This window comes from Cydia strobilella, chromosome 8, assembly GCF_947568885.1.
Source record: "Cydia strobilella chromosome 8, ilCydStro3.1, whole genome shotgun sequence".
Taxonomy (NCBI): Eukaryota; Metazoa; Arthropoda; class Insecta; order Lepidoptera; family Tortricidae; genus Cydia; species Cydia strobilella.
This window is the reverse complement of record NC_086048.1, coordinates 5,453,174-5,472,234: the sequence shown is the minus strand read 5'-3', so window position 1 is coordinate 5,472,234 and position 19,061 is coordinate 5,453,174. Positions and strand designations below refer to the sequence as shown.

The 19,061-nt window shown below is 36.8% G+C and overlaps 1 protein-coding gene across 2 annotated transcripts; it reads left to right on the top strand.

Annotated features, from left to right (window-relative positions):
• The first annotated feature begins 1,028 nt into the window (after positions 1-1,028).
• Positions 1,029-3,320, top strand: LOC134743316 (thioredoxin-like). 2 transcript variants are annotated; one of them, XM_063676710.1, is made up of 4 exons: positions 1,029-1,167; positions 1,665-1,741; positions 2,216-2,384; positions 3,136-3,320. In XM_063676710.1, the coding sequence occupies exons 1-4, from the start codon at positions 1,102-1,104 to the stop codon at positions 3,301-3,303; spliced, it is 480 nt and encodes a 159-aa protein (XP_063532780.1). In that variant the 5' UTR covers positions 1,029-1,101; the 3' UTR covers positions 3,304-3,320. The 2 variants fall into 2 exon arrangements, with proteins under 2 accessions (XP_063532780.1, XP_063532779.1); XM_063676709.1 differs by having other exon boundaries at positions 2,213-2,384.
• The last annotated feature ends 15,741 nt before the right edge of the window (positions 3,321-19,061 follow it).

The window sequence follows — 19,061 nt, the reverse complement described above, 5'->3', positions numbered from 1 at the left end:
CCATCTCATTTTTGGTGACTGTGTAACGATTAACGACCTGTGTAATGAAGCTCTGAATTGCTTCAGAAGTCGAGACTTGTTCGTGCTAAGAGGCAGGTTTAATTTGCGGAATATAACCTAACGCACTGCGGCCAATAAGGCGAAGTGACTAGAGCCACTAAGGCACGTGACATTTCCTTTCACTGCTTACTCCAATCAATAAGGTATATTATATTATTCATAAGTTTTCCATTGAAGGTTTAGTTGTTCAAGTAGTTCTTTTAGCTAATTTTGTTAGATAAATGAAACAAGCTATTGGAAAGACAACCACGATCGGCTATTAGATTACCAAAAATTAATCTATGGCGAAATATTCAAGTCAATAAATTTTTATCAGTCGTTAACAATCTGTAGATACTTGAGCATAATCAAAATAAATTGAGTTTTTTATGGAAATTAATACTTTAAAAATGACAGAGGAAAGAACTGAGTGACTGATTTTAAAGATCTATCAAATGATATGTTATACGTAGATAATGTAGATATTTACTGTTTTTTAACCGACTCCAAAATTTAAAAATAAGGAAGTTCTCAATTTGGTTGTATGTTTTTTTAATGTATGGAGTGCCTCTCTTCTATATATTTCTTTCGTTTTATCTTCTGAACTTAGTAGCGGCTCACAAAATGAACCTGTGTTCCAATTTTCATTCAAATATACCTTTTAGTTTATGAAATGTGACATCGGACAGACGAACAGACGGACGGACTGATGAAAGGATAGACGGACATGACGAAACTATGTGTTCCGTTTTTGAAATTCTGTCAACGGAACCCTGAAAACAATGGACAAAACCCAAAATGAAGATTTTATCTCAACACCAGAAATACACATACCTAACTACCTAACGCTTGTTATTCTCATGACGATGATAACCCCTGACGCACAAGGTAAGTTTGTTTGGCTCTAATCTCCTTTCTGGCGAATAAAGTGACTCTCGATAACGAGACGTCTCGTCTTAGGTGACTGACAGATCATTTCTGCACATCGAACGAGCGAACTCTGCTGAGTTCTCTAACATTTTTGATAATTAGCACCTACTAGCCACTGCTGAATTTTCCAAGATGCAATGCATGTTGTCATTGTTACTGGCAATATGTGCGCTTGCTACTGTTCTGGCACAAGACAAGGTCAGTTAAGTTTTTTTTAATTTAGCGAGTGTTTTTGTTTTACGACGTCGTTGATCTCAGTTGTCGTCTATGATAGTCTTAATAAGTTAGATGTAAATACTCTTTTCTCAAACATGCAATGAAATATTGATATTATGTTCCTTAATAGGCGATACTTCACAAGTATCACGTTTCAGGCGCAGCTAGACTAGAAATTTCATACAAGATTGCCGGCAAAGTGTTCTTGTTTAATTTCCATTTCACAGACATTTGTGACACAGCATCATGGCATTCAGCCATTAAAAAAAACTATAAGCAGTATTTGCTTTGTGGTTCGTAATGATATTCTGCCACTACGCCTATAAAAAAGACATGAACATAATAAATAATGCATTATTAACAAAAATAAATAATTTTAAATTATAAAAACTACACAAATAATAATCGAGGCAAGATGGTTTGTTGCAGTTGTTGCTGATAAAATATTTAAGATAAAGCAGGTTTATTGATAATTGCAGAGACACCTAGGAGCTGACTCTGACTCTGAAGAGTCTAGAGAGCAGAACACACCTGACACAACTACTGCCAAACCAGAGTAAGGCTAAAGGGGCCCACTGATTACCAGTCCGCTGGACGATATCATCAACCTGTCAGTTAAAACAAAAAGTTGGCAGTTCCGAACAACAACTGGCAAACTGATATCGTCCGGCGAACTGGTAATCGGTGGGCCCCTTAAAAGTTTATGCGTTTCACGAAATCCTTGCACTTTTTCGTCGGACGTAGGTATATTTTAATTTTGACCAATTTTTTGCGATGTTCTGTAATGGAATTGTCACACATCAGTGAGTCAGTGACAAATGGCATGGGTTCTGAATTGGCTATAGGCTGCTGCCATGTATGAAATTTTATGTAGAAATGTTTATATTTTTAAATTAAGTTTTATGTAATACTTAAATCAAGTCTTGTTATGTGAATTCGGTCCTTTTGGTTTAATGCAAGGTAATATTTGCTATTACAATCTGACTACTATACAATAAAAACCTTTCAAAAAATACTTATTTTTCAGGAGCAAAATAATCTCTATAAATAACTCGACGGACCTAGAGACTCAGATCGCTGGGGCTGGCGACAAATTGGTGATCATCTATTTCATGGTTACTTGGTGCCCGCACTGCAAAAAAATTAATTCCACTGTCGAAGACATAGCAGCTAAGACACACAACCTGATCGTTCTGATGGTAAGGTGCTTTGATGAATATGTATCCTGGTGTTCTGATGAGTGTTAAGGATGACTCACTCTAGAACACCATGGGTTCGGACGGGGCGTCCGACACTTATTTTTTTATAGAAGGCATCACGTGATCACCGGGGCGCGGAAGTGGCTTTCTACATAAAACGAAGTTTATTTATTTAATGTTAATACGTCTCACAACAGTTTAAATTCGATTATAAAACGAAGTGTCGGACGCCTCAGTCTGGAACCGGATCGTTCTGGCGTATGTAAGTCATCTTTTAATGTGTGATTGTGTCTATTTAGCATAGCTTTATTATTAACCGCCAAAATTTAAAGGAGGTCCTTAGTTTCGTTCAAATGGTTTTTTTATTATTTATAAGTTTAAAGGTAGCGAACTCTTCCTATTACTTAGCTTTCGCGGTGCATTTATTCGTCTTCATAATTATTCCGCTTAGAACCCCCTCACTTCGAGTAGGTAGGTAGTCAACAAGATCAACTGACTAAGCTAGGTACCTTGGTTACCATGTATATATGTAGGTCCTAAGTAAAAAACGCTACATCTGGTATTGGTCTTGCATGCATTGTTCAATATCTGTCGCTCTATTCTCAATGCGGCAGGGGCAGTGTCTGTCACGTTCTAACAAGTATGTAACTGCGAAAGTGACAGGCGATAAAAAATGCAACCATGCTGCCACCGCGGTCGCGTTTTCACTATCGGTGCATGAAGTAATAACATAAAAGTTCTCTTTTTCCAGGTTGACAGAGATAACCTTGTTAACGATGATGATGTTTGGATGTACGGGCTGAGTAACCTGCCTACTGTGCCAAGGTTCATATTTGTAATGAATGGGACGAAAATCGATGAAGTACATGGCGGTGGCTCTGATGTGTGGCTACCTATCTATATATCGATCTATCTATAATTGCCATTAAAATATAAATAAAGACTACCTACTTAAATTAAATCAGTTTTAATATATTTTCAAGTTTTAATAATCAACTAATAATGTAAGTAGGTACCTATTACTACTGCCGGTAGAAATTGGGGAGCTAACCTCGGAAAAAATATATTTTGAGAACAATGAAACCTCGTATACGAATCGTATACGATTTGATACAGAAGGCGTATTCTGAATGTCAAAAGTGACATTTCTTCAACCAGAAACGTAATTTCTGATACTGACAGATCATATCCATAACAAATTGAGATCCAATTAATAACCTGTTATTACCATCAGAATACGCCTCATTGCATCTGGCAGCTATCCATTGGTGAAGGTTAGAGTAACAGACCAGTAAACTGTTTCGCGAAGTAGATTTGTTTAAGAGTATTCTGTGTTGATTGGACTAACCGCTTCATTTTATAATCAACTAAGGAACTTCCGTCTTGGTATTCATTTCCACTTTCAACGTAGCGTCACCGACTAAATGAACTTCATTAACTTTGAATCATTATACATAGTTGTGTTAAATAAAGACAAATTAGTTATAGAAACTTAACAATGGTTAATTTTTGACAAGCAGTAACGACTGCGAACGATGCTATTAAGCTTAGAATAAATTTAAAAGTGGAAATTTACTGCCTTGGGTGTCTCACCCAGGCTTCAGATATCATAGTAAAAAAAATACAACGAATTTAAGTTTTTCATGCAAAACTTGTTTTTGCTCTATTTCATTTGTTTTTGGCACATTACTATCGTTCGAAGCTGAACCATTTATTTATTTATTTATTTATTTTATTGATAAGAATGTTTACATGACATTACAGTTGAACCAATGCGTCACGAAACTTAAAACTAACAGCAATAATAATACATAAAACAGCAACAATTATAACAACAATAATAACATTAGAATAGACAGACAGACAAATTATGTTGGAACAGTTGAGCACCTAGCATCCATCGCCTCACAGAATCTCAGGCATTCATTATACACTGCCGTCCATCGCCACGCAAATAGGTCGCACTCAGGCGTCGATGCCAGGAGCGCATTGAGCAGTGAAAGGGCGCGGGGCAGCGGCGAGTTCCTGCGCGATACGGTGCGCCCCGGCGGCACGGCCAATAGATCGCGTTGTCGTGGTCTAAGGGCCATTCTCGGGACGTCCGGGATAAACAGACGCACGAGACCAGAGACAATTTCGGGACAGTCCGACTCACCACGCAAGGCTCGGCATGCCGTGACTAGGAGTTGGTAATTCCGCCTGACCTCCAAGGAATTGTACCCGAGGGAGCCGAGAAGATACTTTGTCGGGTACAGGTACGGATAGTATCCAAATATTTTTTTATAAAGGAACCTTAAAAACGCTTTCTGAACCTTCTCAAGCAGTAAAGCATACGTCGATTCGTAGGGGTTCCATACGATCGACGAAGTCTCCAGCTTACTCCTTACTAGACCATTGTAAACCATTTTTATAGCCCCCGGGTCATGAAAATCGCGGAGGTTTCGGATTACGAAACCTAGCCTTTGAAAGGAACTCTTGGCAAGAGAAATAATATGTTCGTGAAAAGTTAGCCGTGCATCGAACACTACGCCCAGATCCTTGACGGAAAAGACACGATTTATCGGCTCTGATCCCAGTATATAATGCCCATATATAGCGGAATGAGAGCGGCTAAATGTACACACACAACACTTGACTGGGTTAAAATGAAGTTTATTGTGCATACTCCACCGAAACACCAAGTCGATGTCCTCTTGTAACGTCTCACAATCAGTTCTTTGCTCTATCCTATATACCAGCTTCAGATCATCAGCATACAAGAGACATTGAGCCGCCCGAAGAACCGATTTGAGATCGTTAATCATGATGCCGAAAAACAAGGGCCCCAAGATGGAGCCTTGACTGACGCCAGACCGGGTATGGTAAGGAGTCGAGACAAAACAACCATGTCGGATTATATCAAATCAATAAAATTGGATTGGTATTCTGATATGGCACGCAATCTGCAAATATTCTTTATATTTTTGAGTTATTTTTATCCTCCTTCCTATTCTTCCTAATTTACATTGATCCATTGTACGTGACAATGTAATGCTGAATGCTTCCATTAAAAACGGGGATAAAAATGGAAATTCTTAATGTTTATTTTTAGATAATTATTGTGTATATTATCTATGTAGGTATATTACGTAAAAACAGTTCCGTTATGGTTTCGTTACTTAGAAACGGACAGACACTGCACGTCTCAAATAGGTTGAAAATTAAGTAAATAAAGTTCAAATGTTGTAGAGCTTCACTTGCCAAAGCTTGCCCAACGCCTGTGTAAATACGCCGGTCAGCTACTCAACACGAAATGACGCTGTAATTTATTTTTTAATACAGTTGCTCAAAAAGTGCTACTTTTCGTGGCTGTTTAGCGTGCGGAAAGTTGTTTTCGCGAACTAGTGCTTTTTACTTTTCCAATTTTTTTAAATTTATACTTGTTCCAATTCACTACTTATTGATGAGTGTTTATATTAGTTTCCTTTAAACGTCGTAATCAACATAAAAACCTACTGTTAATGTAAAAATACGAAAAATATGCATACTTCATATTTTATTATTTACCTCTTCATCATTATAAGTATTATAACACGTTTATTTTTTAATGTTGAAAAACCGTTCTTAATAAGTTGTCTGAATGGAACGGAACGCCTGTCAAAGAAGAGGCGTATTTTCTTACTGCCAGAATGTTTTAAGTTTCCAAAGGCAACATTCGATATTGTTTTTATAAATATACGATACACAAATAATCGTAAATAACGATATTTAGGTAATAATAGTACAATGTTTTAATATTTACAATTGTTTCTGTCTTATAGAACATGCATTTGAAAAAAAAAACTCATTGACGTGGGTTCAATAACAATAACAAAATCTATTCTAGTCGAATAAAAGCTAGAAAAACACCTGTTCATAATGTCAATGTCAGTAATGTCACAGAATTAATCATGGAGACTATATAAAGGAGCCAAATCTCTATGTATGAAAAGTGTCAATCAAAAAACAGTAATTAGGCGGCGCCACCATACACCGAAATACTACCAAAAACAACCTACGTAATTTGATCGGGTTATTTATTGCCTTATATGGTTCATGTTATACTCATGTCCCAGAGCCTAACTAGCGCCACCGGAGAGATTAGAAACTATTATTTAAAACTGAAAGCGGTAACTTTTGGAACAATTCTGCCAATGTAAGAGATTGGCATCCTTTCTGTACCATCCATAGAATTAATAATATAAAAAGTATGGATGGTATAGAAAGGATGCCAATCTCTTATGGCAGAATTGTTGCAAAAATGACCGTATTCAGTTTTAAATAATAGTTCCTAATCTCTCCGGTGGCGCTAGTTAGGCTCTGGGACATGAGTATAACATGAACCATATAAGGCAACAAATAACCCGACCAAATTACGTAGGTTGTTTTTGGTAGTATTTCGGTGTATGGTGGCGCCGCATAATTACTGTTTTTTGATGGACACTTTTCATACATAGAGATTTGGCTTTATATGTATAGTCTCCATGATAAAAAGTTTCGAATTCCATTCCTTAACACTTGTTGCTTTTCTTATTTTTTTGCAACTATATTAAAAAACGTCGTTCGATAAACGTGCGGATATGTCATTCTTCACTCGTCCCGAGTCCTCGGTACTCGTGACGTAATGACATACTTTCCGCACTAGCATCGAAATGTACTATTACAGTACATATGGTGCTACTTTCTCGCACTAGTGCGTAAAGAGCACTTTACTACCCAAAACTTACAATATACCCACTGTACCTATTTTCAATTGCCTAGCTTGCAAAAATGCCTTTGAACGAACAACCGACCAGATTTAGGTACTGGTCGGTTGTTCGTTCGGCTGACTGACCGGCTGTCTTGGCCTGACCGACTCTCGTAAAATCGTGAGTGGCTTTAGCAATCCTGTTGACGATGTAGTCTTTTAAAAATTCTTCAAAGTGGCAGAGTCGTAGTTCACAGGTCATTGGGTCCGCTAGTTACTAATTATTTTATTTGTCTAACGTATACTTGCGTGTTTAATTACCGCCTGTTTAAACAGTTTCAGTCAAGTCGATAAAGGTCCTGGGGGCGGACAAAGAACCGAAGAAAAAATGGTTTATGGTTTCCGTATTTTTGACAAACAGAGTGCCTGCCAGATCCGTGTAGCCATTAAAACAATAACGTCGGTATCTTAAAAGTAACCTCTTACTTTGTTCGTTTTCCCTTTAGAAATAATTTGTTATTGCTCAATGAAATAAAATAAACGAACAATGCTTTGATGTTATCGGAAATGTGGAAAATACCCCAACAGAACGGCGTCTTGCTTTGATGTGACTAGTTTCTTTCCCATAATATTTATTTCGAGGTAAACGTAAGTAATAGCTAATATGCTTAATGTTGCGAGTGAGTAAAAAACTATGACCAATCCTCCTCGCTAATGACCATGCGGACACCAAGCAATACATGGACCTTATAATTACATACTTCGTACTCCTTAATAATGTCCTTATTTCGTGTATTCTAGGAAACTAGTGAAAGTAGTGTAACTTAGTGAAACATAATATACCAGCGCCCCCCAGGCTTCGCACGGGTAGTTCAACTAATTTACACAAAACCTTTACAAATTATACATATAAAATAAACCTTCCCTACCTACCCATTGGCGATCCGGCCTTAAATATTGTAAATAAATATTATATCGTCTTCCTTATAATTAAGCAAAATATATAAATTATTGACTTAATAAGGCGCATTAGGGTCGCGCTGTATCTCTAGTGTTCGGCCACTTATTCGCTATTATCCTTATTCTAAAATATTCTATTGGTCTCCCACGTGCAATTTTCAGATAGGTTCAGTTTATCATAGGTATGAAATAGGTAGTAAGTAACTTGATTAGTAAGACGCATTAAGGTCGCGCTGTATCTAGATTAAGCTACTTATATTCGCTATTTGGCCCCACTCCGAATATACATATTCTAGCCCCCTTATTCATAAAACTTTACGGACCTGATTTAGTTAAATTATGTTGTATCCCCTTCCCACAAATACATACGTCAAAATGACAGATAAAGACAAATGATTCACAGCCAATTCAGGCCAGCAACGCGTTAATGAATAACGGCAATAACGCCATAGCCACTTATTGTAAGATCACTGTACACTCATCACACATCACTGTATGTACTACCTATATTTGCAAATAAAACATTTTTGAATTTTAATTTGAATATTAGAGGTCTACAAGGATAGACAGGACTTGTAGCCGATGTATAAATATATCCTATCTTATCCGTACAATCTGGCAGGGACCAGCCCGCTGTATTTAGCTACTTGATCGCTATTTGGCTAGGGTTTTCCTATGTGTACCTAGTAAACCCAGTTGCTACACATGTTCAGATTATAAATTATATCTCTCAAGGTACTGGGCATAGGGATACACTAACCTCATTTTTTGAAATAGCTAGTCAAATTATTGTTGAGAGGCCGAATGATTTGTTTTTGATTACCGGAGATTTTAATATACCGGAGGCCGAGTGGCTGGCTCATTCATCCCCGGGAATGCTTTTAATGACGGGACACACTTACACAACAAGAATAATGCACGATTTTTTATCATTTACTGAATTAAACCAATTTAATTGTGTACATAACGTTAACAAGCGCATTCTCGACCTTATTTTTTGCAGTACAGAGTGTACAGTCGCTGCTTGCGACCAGCCACTCACGCTTGAAGATAATCACCACAAAGCGTTAACCATAGATATAATTTTAAGATTTGAACCCACTCTTAAGCCGATTCCTAGTTTTATTTATAATTTTAACTGTGGTGACTATAGCAAGATTAACTTGGAATTATCTAAAATAAACTGGTACTCACTCTTTGAAAATACTGATTTGACTGGCTGTGTTACAAAATTCTACGATATTTTAAATAAACTTATTAATAATCACATCCCTAGGCGTAGGATTAATGTGTCAGCTTCCGTCCCGGTGTGGTACACCAAACCATTAAAAAAGTTGCTAAGTGAAAAGCGTAAGTTCCATAGGTTATGGAAAAAATACCGTAATCCTTTAGACTACGAGACCTTTAAAATATTACGTAAACGCGCAGAAAAAATGGAATTACAATGCTACAACGGTTATATATACTACGCGGAAAACAAAATTAAATCATATCCAAATTATTTCTGGTCGTATATTAAGTCGATTAATACTAAAAATAAAATACCTAAGACTATGAAATATAAAGATCGCACAACCTCAGACGGTGCAGAAATTTGTAACTTATTTAATGATCACTTTCACTCCGTTTTTGAAACGTCAGATACTAATTTGCGAGTTGATACATTGGTGCCACCAACTGAACCCTTAATTGACGCAAGCAGTATATATATTGACCGTGCTATTGTCCACGGGATATTGAACACAATCAATACCAACAAAGGTGCAGGCCCGGATGGTATCCACCCAATTTTTATTAAAAATTGTTCAGCGAACTTATCGTCCCCACTCACTATTCTTTTCCAAAAATCCATTAAAACTGGTTTCGTTCCTGAAATTTGGAAAAAAGCTTTCGTAACTCCAATCCCCAAGGGTCAAGTTAGCCAAAATATTGAACAGTATAGGCCGATTTCAAAATTATGCCAATTTAACAAAATTTTCGAAAAGATAGTCACAAATCAACTCTCCCAAGTAGTCAAAAATCACATTAGCCTTAATCAACACGGTTTCTACAAAGGTCGTTCAGTAGATACTAACCTATTGACTTTCACTAATGATATATTAGTAGCGATGGATGGAGGCGCATGTGTAGAGGCCGTGTATACAGATTTTGCCAAGGCTTTTGACAAAATATGCCACAATACACTTTTACTCAAGCTTTGGCACCTTGGAATACACGGAGACTTATTCCGCTGGATAAAGTCATATATAGAGAATCGGAGCCAATGTGTTGTTCTAGCAGGTTACGCCTCTCAATGGAAGTCTATTAGTTCCGGAGTACCACAGGGATCTCATTTAGGCCCTTTACTGTTTACGCTTTTTATTAATGACATAGATAAATATATTAAAAACTCGAAAGTGCTGCTCTACGCAGATGATACAAAAATTTATAAGATTATCAATTCTGTTGAAGATTATTATTTGCTCCAAGATGATTTGAAAAATTTTGAGACATTTTGTACTAAAAATAATTTATTTTTAAACTTGAATAAATGTTGTGTCATCAGTTTTTCTAAGAAAAAACATAATGTTAACTATAATTTCACATTAGGCAACAATAATCTGAGTAGAGTAACACAAATCCGCGATCTTGGAGTTATTATGGACTCAAAACTAACGTTTATACCTCATTTAGAATCGGTTATAAAAAGGGCGTACAAACAACTAGGTTTCATTTTACGGGTGGGAAAGCCATTTAAAAATAGTGTCACTTACAAAATCCTTTTTAACAGTTTTGTTCGCAGCCACCTAGAATTTGCCTGCGCAGTATGGAAACCCTATCATAATGTTCATATTGAAAGAGTGGAGCGAATACAAAAAAAGTTTGTTAGAACCCTCGATTTTAGAACTGGTCATACTCACCTTAACTATAACGAGTCGCTGATACATCATAAGCTCCAAACTCTTGCTAGTCGACGAGACTGTGTAGATTCTGTCCTACTTTTCAAAATTATGAACAATGTATTAGATGTCCCCTCACTACTACATCAAATACGTTTGAGAGTTCCTCGTAGACGTCAGCGCCACTGTCAGAAGAAAAAAATGTTTTCCATTCCCTATAGTAGAACATGCTATGCACGAAATGTATTTATAAGACGTGTTTGTAAACTTTTTAACGAAAATGAAAAACTTAATAATTTGGATTTGTTTAACTGTTCCATTAATTCATTAAAATGTGTTTTTCGGTAGTTAATTAATTATGTAAATTTTTCTTATGTATACTTATGTCACTTTCCGGAAATCATGTCATTACTTATTAATTCCTACATTACTTATTAACTTTATTACCTGTACCTACTCATGGGTCGATTCACGAGAATCGGCGAGGATTTTCTTTTAGATATAATTTACAGTTTCAGTACAAATCTTCCGCCGGCTCTCGTGAGTTTTACCTATACCTACCTTCAAACTATTACTACCTAGTACCTACCTACTTTATGTTTTTGTTGTTTTATAGACTGCAATTTATATACAATAATGAAACTCCAGGTCTTAATTTAAGAAATATTTGTAAACTTGTTTGTAAACGACTGTTTGTTTCTTAAATAAAATAAAAAAAAAAAATAAAAAAAATTTGACTGTGATGTAGGAGTAATAGAGGCCGCCGCGTCCCCGCGTCTCCACGTTGAATCAGTGAATCACTGGTGCAGCCGCGATCATGCGCTCGTCGCGGCTGGCGTGGACACGGCTCGCACTCACTTAGTTTAACGCACTGCTACACGGAAATATTATATGGACACATATATTTAAAAACAACCTATGCGTAATCGGAGAGCTTATGCCGGTTTCTTTAGTCCTTGACTCGCGTATGATAAGTAAAGCGATATTAATAATTAATTACAGCGCCAATCCGTGCTGAGGGAGCTGAAGTACATTGGCGTTGGGCGAGCTTTTGTAAGATAATTAAAGAGGATAAGTTATATTAAGTTAAGTTTAAAAACGCTATTTAATACCCTAAATCAAATAATTTTCCGGAAATCTTCAGTTAAATGCCTAGAATAAAAAAAAGGTTTCACTTCCATCGTGGTTTCATAAAACCACACAATTAATTACTTGTTTTATTACGGGTACTGAAAAATTAAGACGCCTCGTTACACGAATAAATTAGGTTTTATATTTATGATATTTTCAACCAATTACGAACAAGACACCCAAGAAATAAATAAATGGCGTCGCATTGGGAAAGCCGACCCCGCTTAACGGGAAAAAGGCGAGACAGAAAAAGAAGAAGATATTTTAACCCAAGAGCTATTCCTGAAAATTTTAAAAGAGTTTGTTTATTTACTATTATAAATTCGTTGCCGGTCTTCCAAACACGTGTAGCTAAATAAGTTTCATCATATTTTAGAAAATTCAAGAGCACGTGGAAGATAACCAGTTAAAATATTTGAAAGTTTTCCCTCGTGTAAATTGCGTAGATATTTTTCGATAAGAATTTAAAAATAAGATTATATTATTATGCATTCGATGATTTTGGTACGTTAATTTTGGTTAGCTAAAAAAACTTGAATGTTTGAACAGCGAGCTGCAAAATTGCATGGACACATTATTAATGAATTCATCCGCAAAGTGGCTATCCAATTTTGCGGCCGAGTGTAGGTAACTATATGTCCGTCTTTTATGCTGCTAACAACGCGAGACACAATTTTGCTGTGTTTTGAGTCACAATTTTGTTGTGTTTATGATGCAAATGTTTAAAACTACGATCTCTGCCACTGTTGGACCAAGTATGATCCAGAGGTCATACTTGGTCCAACAATGGCTACCAGGAGCTTGTCACTGACCTGACACTGACATATTCGCTAACGTCTGCGTAACTTACTTTTTAGGGTTCCGTACCCAAAGGGTAAAAACGGGACCCTATTACTAAGACTCCACTGTCCGTCTGTCCGTCTGTCTGTCTGTCACCAGGCTGTATCTCATGAAACGTGATGGCTAGACAGTTGAAAATTTCACAGATGATGTATTTCTGTTGCCGCTATAACAACAAATACAAAAAACAGAATAATATAAATATTTAAATGGGGCCATACAACAAACGTGATTTTTTTGCTGTTTTTTTCGTAATGGTACGGAACCCTTCGTGCGCGAGTCCGACTCGCACTTGGCAGGTTTTTACACCTCTCGCTCGCACTAATATGCCCGCACGAGCGAGATGTATAGATAGTATGTTACGCACACGCTAGCGACTATGTCGGTGTCATGTCAGTGACAAGCTCGTGGTAAAGCTACAGGAGGTTGTCAAAACAACCATAAATGTCACATTTGATAGCTGACAGATCATATTCATAACAAATTCATAACCTGTTATTACAATCAATACAAGAGGCTATATGGAGAACTTTGAGCCGGGTAAGATGCGCGCCGGGTTATGTTAGGTTGAGAATGTTTTTTTCTGTATAATATTAATTATGAGGCAAAATATATGAAAATGAAAAAAATTAAAAATTATTTATTCAGTAACATACCTCTGGTTGATTAAGCCGTACATCTCGCTTTAAACCTTCTAATCTCAGTTAATTTTTTTCTCTTCTCTCTCTCTTTGTAACAAATAAAAATGTCAAAATGACTGATATTGACAAACGATTACAAATGGTTTGTTAGATTCGACAGACGTGTAAATAACACCACGTGTCATTTATATCCGCTTCGGTTAACTAATGACTTTATCTCGGCAACTATACTAGATATAACTTGAGTCCAACTTTATAAGCTCGGGTTTCTGTTTGTTGTTTTGAACTACATTCATAAGCCACATATTATTAAGAGCACCAACTTATATTATAATAGCCATTATAATCCATGTGCGTGGATTTATTAAAAATTCAAATGCACGCTCTTGAGATAATCCATTATTAAAATTAAACTTCAACAGCAAAAATTCTTCCACTAACAACAAGTTCACCTTCTTAATCAACAAAGAAAAACAACTCACTCGCGCACCGGTCTTTGATAAAGAGTTTTTTACGACACAGCAACTGCAACAGAAGAGAGAAGAGATCGTGCAAAGAGCTGTGTCCGCCTCTACTACCGATGCGGACGCCTCATCGTGCTGACCACGACCACTCTGTCAAGAGCGATACGACACTCGACAGAGAAGAAGAAGAACTGCAACAGATCAGTCGTTTTTGGGTGTGACTGACGTAAGAATGAGATGGATCAATACATACATAATATAATAGCCGCTACTCGTAGCTTACCAAGTTTGTTATAATTTATGTACTTTGTAGTGAAGTATTATATTATACCTACTTTCGCGGTGGCTTTCAAAGTTATTTAACGGCGGCCTTATTTTGGAACTTGTTTTTAAATACAAATTGGTTACTGGGATGCTTGTCATTTAATTTTGAATCTGGTAATATCTTAATGATACGAATAGGTACCTATATATATCTATCTATCTATCAGTTTGAAAATATTATCTTAAATAAGCCTCACAGCTTGAGAACAACGGCACCATCCTATACAACGTATAGGTATCTAAAATAACTGAAAACCTTTGGAATGCTTATTATTATTTTCGTCCTCCATATTTGATCAGCTGTTTGACCGGCGGCGATCAGCCTGAAGCGATGATGGGTAGGCTTTCTCTATGCAAGCAAGTGTTTTCTCTTAGAAAAAGTTAAATTCTCGCTGCGCCGGGTAATCTTTCTCTAATATCACTCTTCTATGCGCATTAGCGTATGGTTCGCTACGGCGCAAACGATTGGCATCTTGGCTAGGCACCCAGATCAGATGTAGAATAAAGTAACATAATATATGCAACCTATAGTAGTGAGGCGACAGCAAGCGACAGCCAGTCTCAGATGGCGCTGCGTACCTATGACTGAATAAAGTCGCTCACCTTACTTTAAACTAACATCTAAAGTTTTCCATGCATGAAACGGGCACTTTCATTGCAAACGCATTCAAGAGCGTCATTGCAAACGCTTGTTGAGAGTTGACGAGTATTAAGATGGACCAGTTAAGTACGCCTTCCAAATACGCGTAGCGGTCAAGTACTACAAGGTAGTGTTATACTGGTCCATCCGGAGATTAAAACATCAACACTCAAGCAAGCAAAAGGTACATGTATACACTCGGCCAAGTGTTAAGCACACGTTAAGCAGCTTACTTAGACTGAGCATCGTAATCATCGGATCCGTGCAGAGGTCAACTAGAAACACACATTTTGCTAACATAAGTAGTTTTTATTTATCTGTGTATGTTTATTTAATATAAGATAATTCTAGGACAATGATTTTACGTTTACGTTACTTTTTTAGTTTTTGCGTGCCACTACTGGTACCATATAATCTCAGCTGGCGTACGAAATTTTTCTGTTATTAGAATTGCAACTTTTTGTCAAAGGCCGCCTGTCAGCTAAATTAAATTAAAGATTTTGGTTTAAATAATACCTACCTACATTCAAAACGAGTAATGTAATAGTAGTAGAAGTTTCATTTCAAATAACAGGCTTGATATAAAATAGGGCTTGTTTCACTTTTATTCATTCAGGCACAATACTTTATATCTATATAATATCTACGCCGTCACCAATCAGTCGCAATAGAGAGGCACAATGGTTCAATACAAACAGAACTCCGTCAGCATCGAAACAAAGTGAGAAAGTTTTGCGGGTGCGACTAATATTTGCTCAGCGCGGAAATGTCGGTGTCCGACCGTCCGTCCGCCATTTTGTAACAGGTACTATAGATGGACATTGACATGTTTATTGGGTTTTGTATGGTACCTAGTACCTAGTTTATTTACTTAGTAGGGATTTATGAACGATTTCAAATTTTTTTTGTTCGTTTCGATCCTAGTAAAAGCATTCTACTAGTGTCGGTTACGAACGATTATCTTTTGAGTCCTAGATAATCTTAATATATATCGCTTATTATTGTTTTTGTCCGTCATATTTTGCTGAGTGAATGGAAAAAAGGACATAGATAAAGATTTTCTTACGCAATCATGATTGTGACGAATCACGTTTTTTTGGAAATACAATGTCACATTGCAAACACATCTTTACTTTTACTTGTAAATGCGTTAATAAAATATAAGTAGATATTGTATTGAACTTCCCAATTGTTTTATAATAATTATAGTACCACCTATGTAAATAAAACATTTTCTTTTCATTGCAAACTTTTGTCAGTTGATTCAAATGAAATTAAAAGCGATGTCTTCGAAACGAACTTGCGTTATACTCGTATATTAGTACTGTAAGAATACACGGTTGTTGATTGTAAAATATTTCAAATTACTGTTAATATACTTATTATCCCTACCTACGTAGCTTATACAGCACGCAGGTATATACAGTATGGTTAAAAAATTATTAAGTGCATTCCCGTTGCCAGGGAGGTTTTGGGATTATATTGAGCAATTTTTACTATGGGACCAACACCGAAATCGCAAAAAAAAATTGTCTGTTTCATACATTTTGACAGGTCTATTTTCTATGGGAGGGTAAAAAAAAATTCGCGATTTCGTGGTTGGTCCCATAATAAAAGTTGCTTAGTATAATCCCAAAACCGCCTTGGCAATGGGAATGCACTTTTTTTAGCCACCCTGTATAATACAAATGCATTGTTTAGTTTAAAATCATAGGTATAAAGTGGAAATATGTATGCATCTCGTAGCTAACTATCCGTGCAGATAAAAACAACTCGCCAACACCCTACATAGTACATAGGTACAGACCAATACAAACTGCGACCATATTTAAAAACGTAGGGCTTCAAGTGTGTTTCCGCGTTTATTTAAATTTAAATTTCTATTATACCCACGTAAACCGTCCATCACTCGTCCATGCCATTCAGAACAACTGGAGAGTTGTAAATGGCAATAACAATAATAACGGGCTTGCATAATCCTGTGCTCACTCGACTCGCTCTCTGACCGCGCAATCTCTTTATCCTATTTTATTACTAGTTTTTTAACCTCGAGTCATAAAGTCTGAGCTACAGCACAATGTAGCTACAGTATGGCTAAAAAATAATTAAGTGCATTCCCGTTGCCAGGGAGGTTTTGGGATTATATTGAGCAACTTTTACTATGGGACCAACCCCGAAATCGCGAAAAAAAATGTCTGTTTCATACATTTTGACAGGTCTATTTTCTATGGGAGGGTAAAAAAAAATTCGCGATTTCGTGGTTGGTCCCATAATAAAAGTTGCTCAGTATAATTCCAAAACCGCCCTGGCAATGGGAATGCACTTATTTTATTACTAGTTTTTTAACCTCGAGTCATAAAGTCTGAGCTTGTGCAGCGAAAAACAAAATAGATCCTTTAATATAACATTTAAAAGTTTTCGACATAAATATAGGACTGTCATTATAGTTCAGCAATCTCTAAATCCCCGGCGGCCCCGCCTAAAAGTGCCAAACTCCTACAATCCACCCGCGAAAAGGCAGCGCGCAGCGGAGGCCTGGCTGTGGCCCTCGGGTAAAAAATGTGGAGACCGCTACCTTCTGAAACTATGATCCAAACCCAAGACCTGAACCCATAACTTTAAATAAATCGCCCGCCGTTCGCCGGTGGGTAGGTAAATGTTAGATACAATATAGATGAACAGATGCACCTGTAGCGAAATAATGTAAGGGACGGTTTTGATATTTTAGGCAACCTTTAAAACTTGCAAACTTTACAATGAATTCGGAAAAAAAACACGTTCGTTGTATGGGAGCCCCACTTAAATATTAATTTTATTCTGTTTTTAGTATTTGTTGTTATAGCGGCAACAGAAATACATCATCTGTGAAAATTTCAACTGTCTAGCTGTCACGGTTCATGGGATACAGTCTGGTGGACAGATGGATAGACGGACAGACAGACGGACAGCGGAGTCTCAGTAATAGGGTCCTGTTTTTACCCTTTGGGTACGGAACCCTAAAAACGATGTCAAATTACTTTTCTGAAAAACAAAGTAGTGCTTTGAAGTGTGAACTGTCCGCTGTTAATTCAGGAGACAACTGGAACGGTGTTCTCATCTCAATCATTTGTAAAGTTTTGATATTGTCAGTGGTGGGACCCTCCTCCTTTCGGGTAAACTCGGTTTCGCTCGGCTCAGCATTGCTCTGAGCAATTAGTAGGGTTGACACAACTTGACGTTCCTTTGCGTGCACAGATAAGATAATGTCTTGAATTTTGACAACCCTAAATAGCCGAAAGGGATAGTGCCATACATAAGAAAGGGACAGCATGCTCAATCGCTGTCAAACTTCGGGTTTGTATGAAGTGTCCTTTCTGTACGGTAGTACTATTACTTATTCTGTGATATTGTTATGATATAAACTTGACACTACTCTAGGTGCATCTCGTTCGCAATTTTTGGTTCGACTACTACGTGGAACCAAAGATAGATATAACTCCGTAATAGATGGATACAGTCTAAGGAAAAAACGTGCCTCGAAAATCCACGAAAATTTGATTCTCGATCAGAGGGCGCCACTAGTTTTGGCCTACACTCGTATAGAGGGCGTTGACGGTTTCGTTTGTTATTTATAATTTTACCGCATATCAGTGAAAGAACATGGGTCAAAATCATAAAAATAATTAATGCAAATAAAAAAAATCATTTATCCATATTTAAATACATTTTATCGTATTTTTATAAATATTTATTTTTAGTTTTAAAGTGTGTCGACAGATGGCAGTGAATTTACTGGGGTTACAAAATTTACTATGACAGTACCGCTCTAGTATAAGTTACTCTATGGTGGGACTAATGATAGGACGAACACTTTGCGCACACCAATCAGCACGAGCTGTCGGATAATCTCAATATCAAAACATTAACAGATTTAAATGTCAAAATACCGCCTTGTATAAAACTGTGTGTTATACTGTGTGGCCTTACCTTAATACTTAACAGCGAATCACTTGAGACTTTATTGTTTGTCTGCATCGCACTCAAATGTCGGTGTTTTATTTGATTAAAAGCTTTTCTTGTCTGTTTAAGTAAATTCTTTTATTTATTGAATACC

Excerpts from the sequence above, each read along its gene's own strand:
- LOC134743316 (XM_063676709.1), top strand. The coding sequence starts at position 1,102 with ATGCAATGCATGTTGTCATTGTTACTGGCAATATGTGCGCTTGCTACT. Across the intron at positions 1,168-1,664 it reads CTGTTCTGGCACAAGACAAG|AGACACCTAGGAGCTGACTC; the intron begins GTCAGTTAAGTT and ends TGATAATTGCAG. Across the intron at positions 2,385-3,135 it reads ACAACCTGATCGTTCTGATG|GTTGACAGAGATAACCTTGT; the intron begins GTAAGGTGCTTT and ends CTCTTTTTCCAG.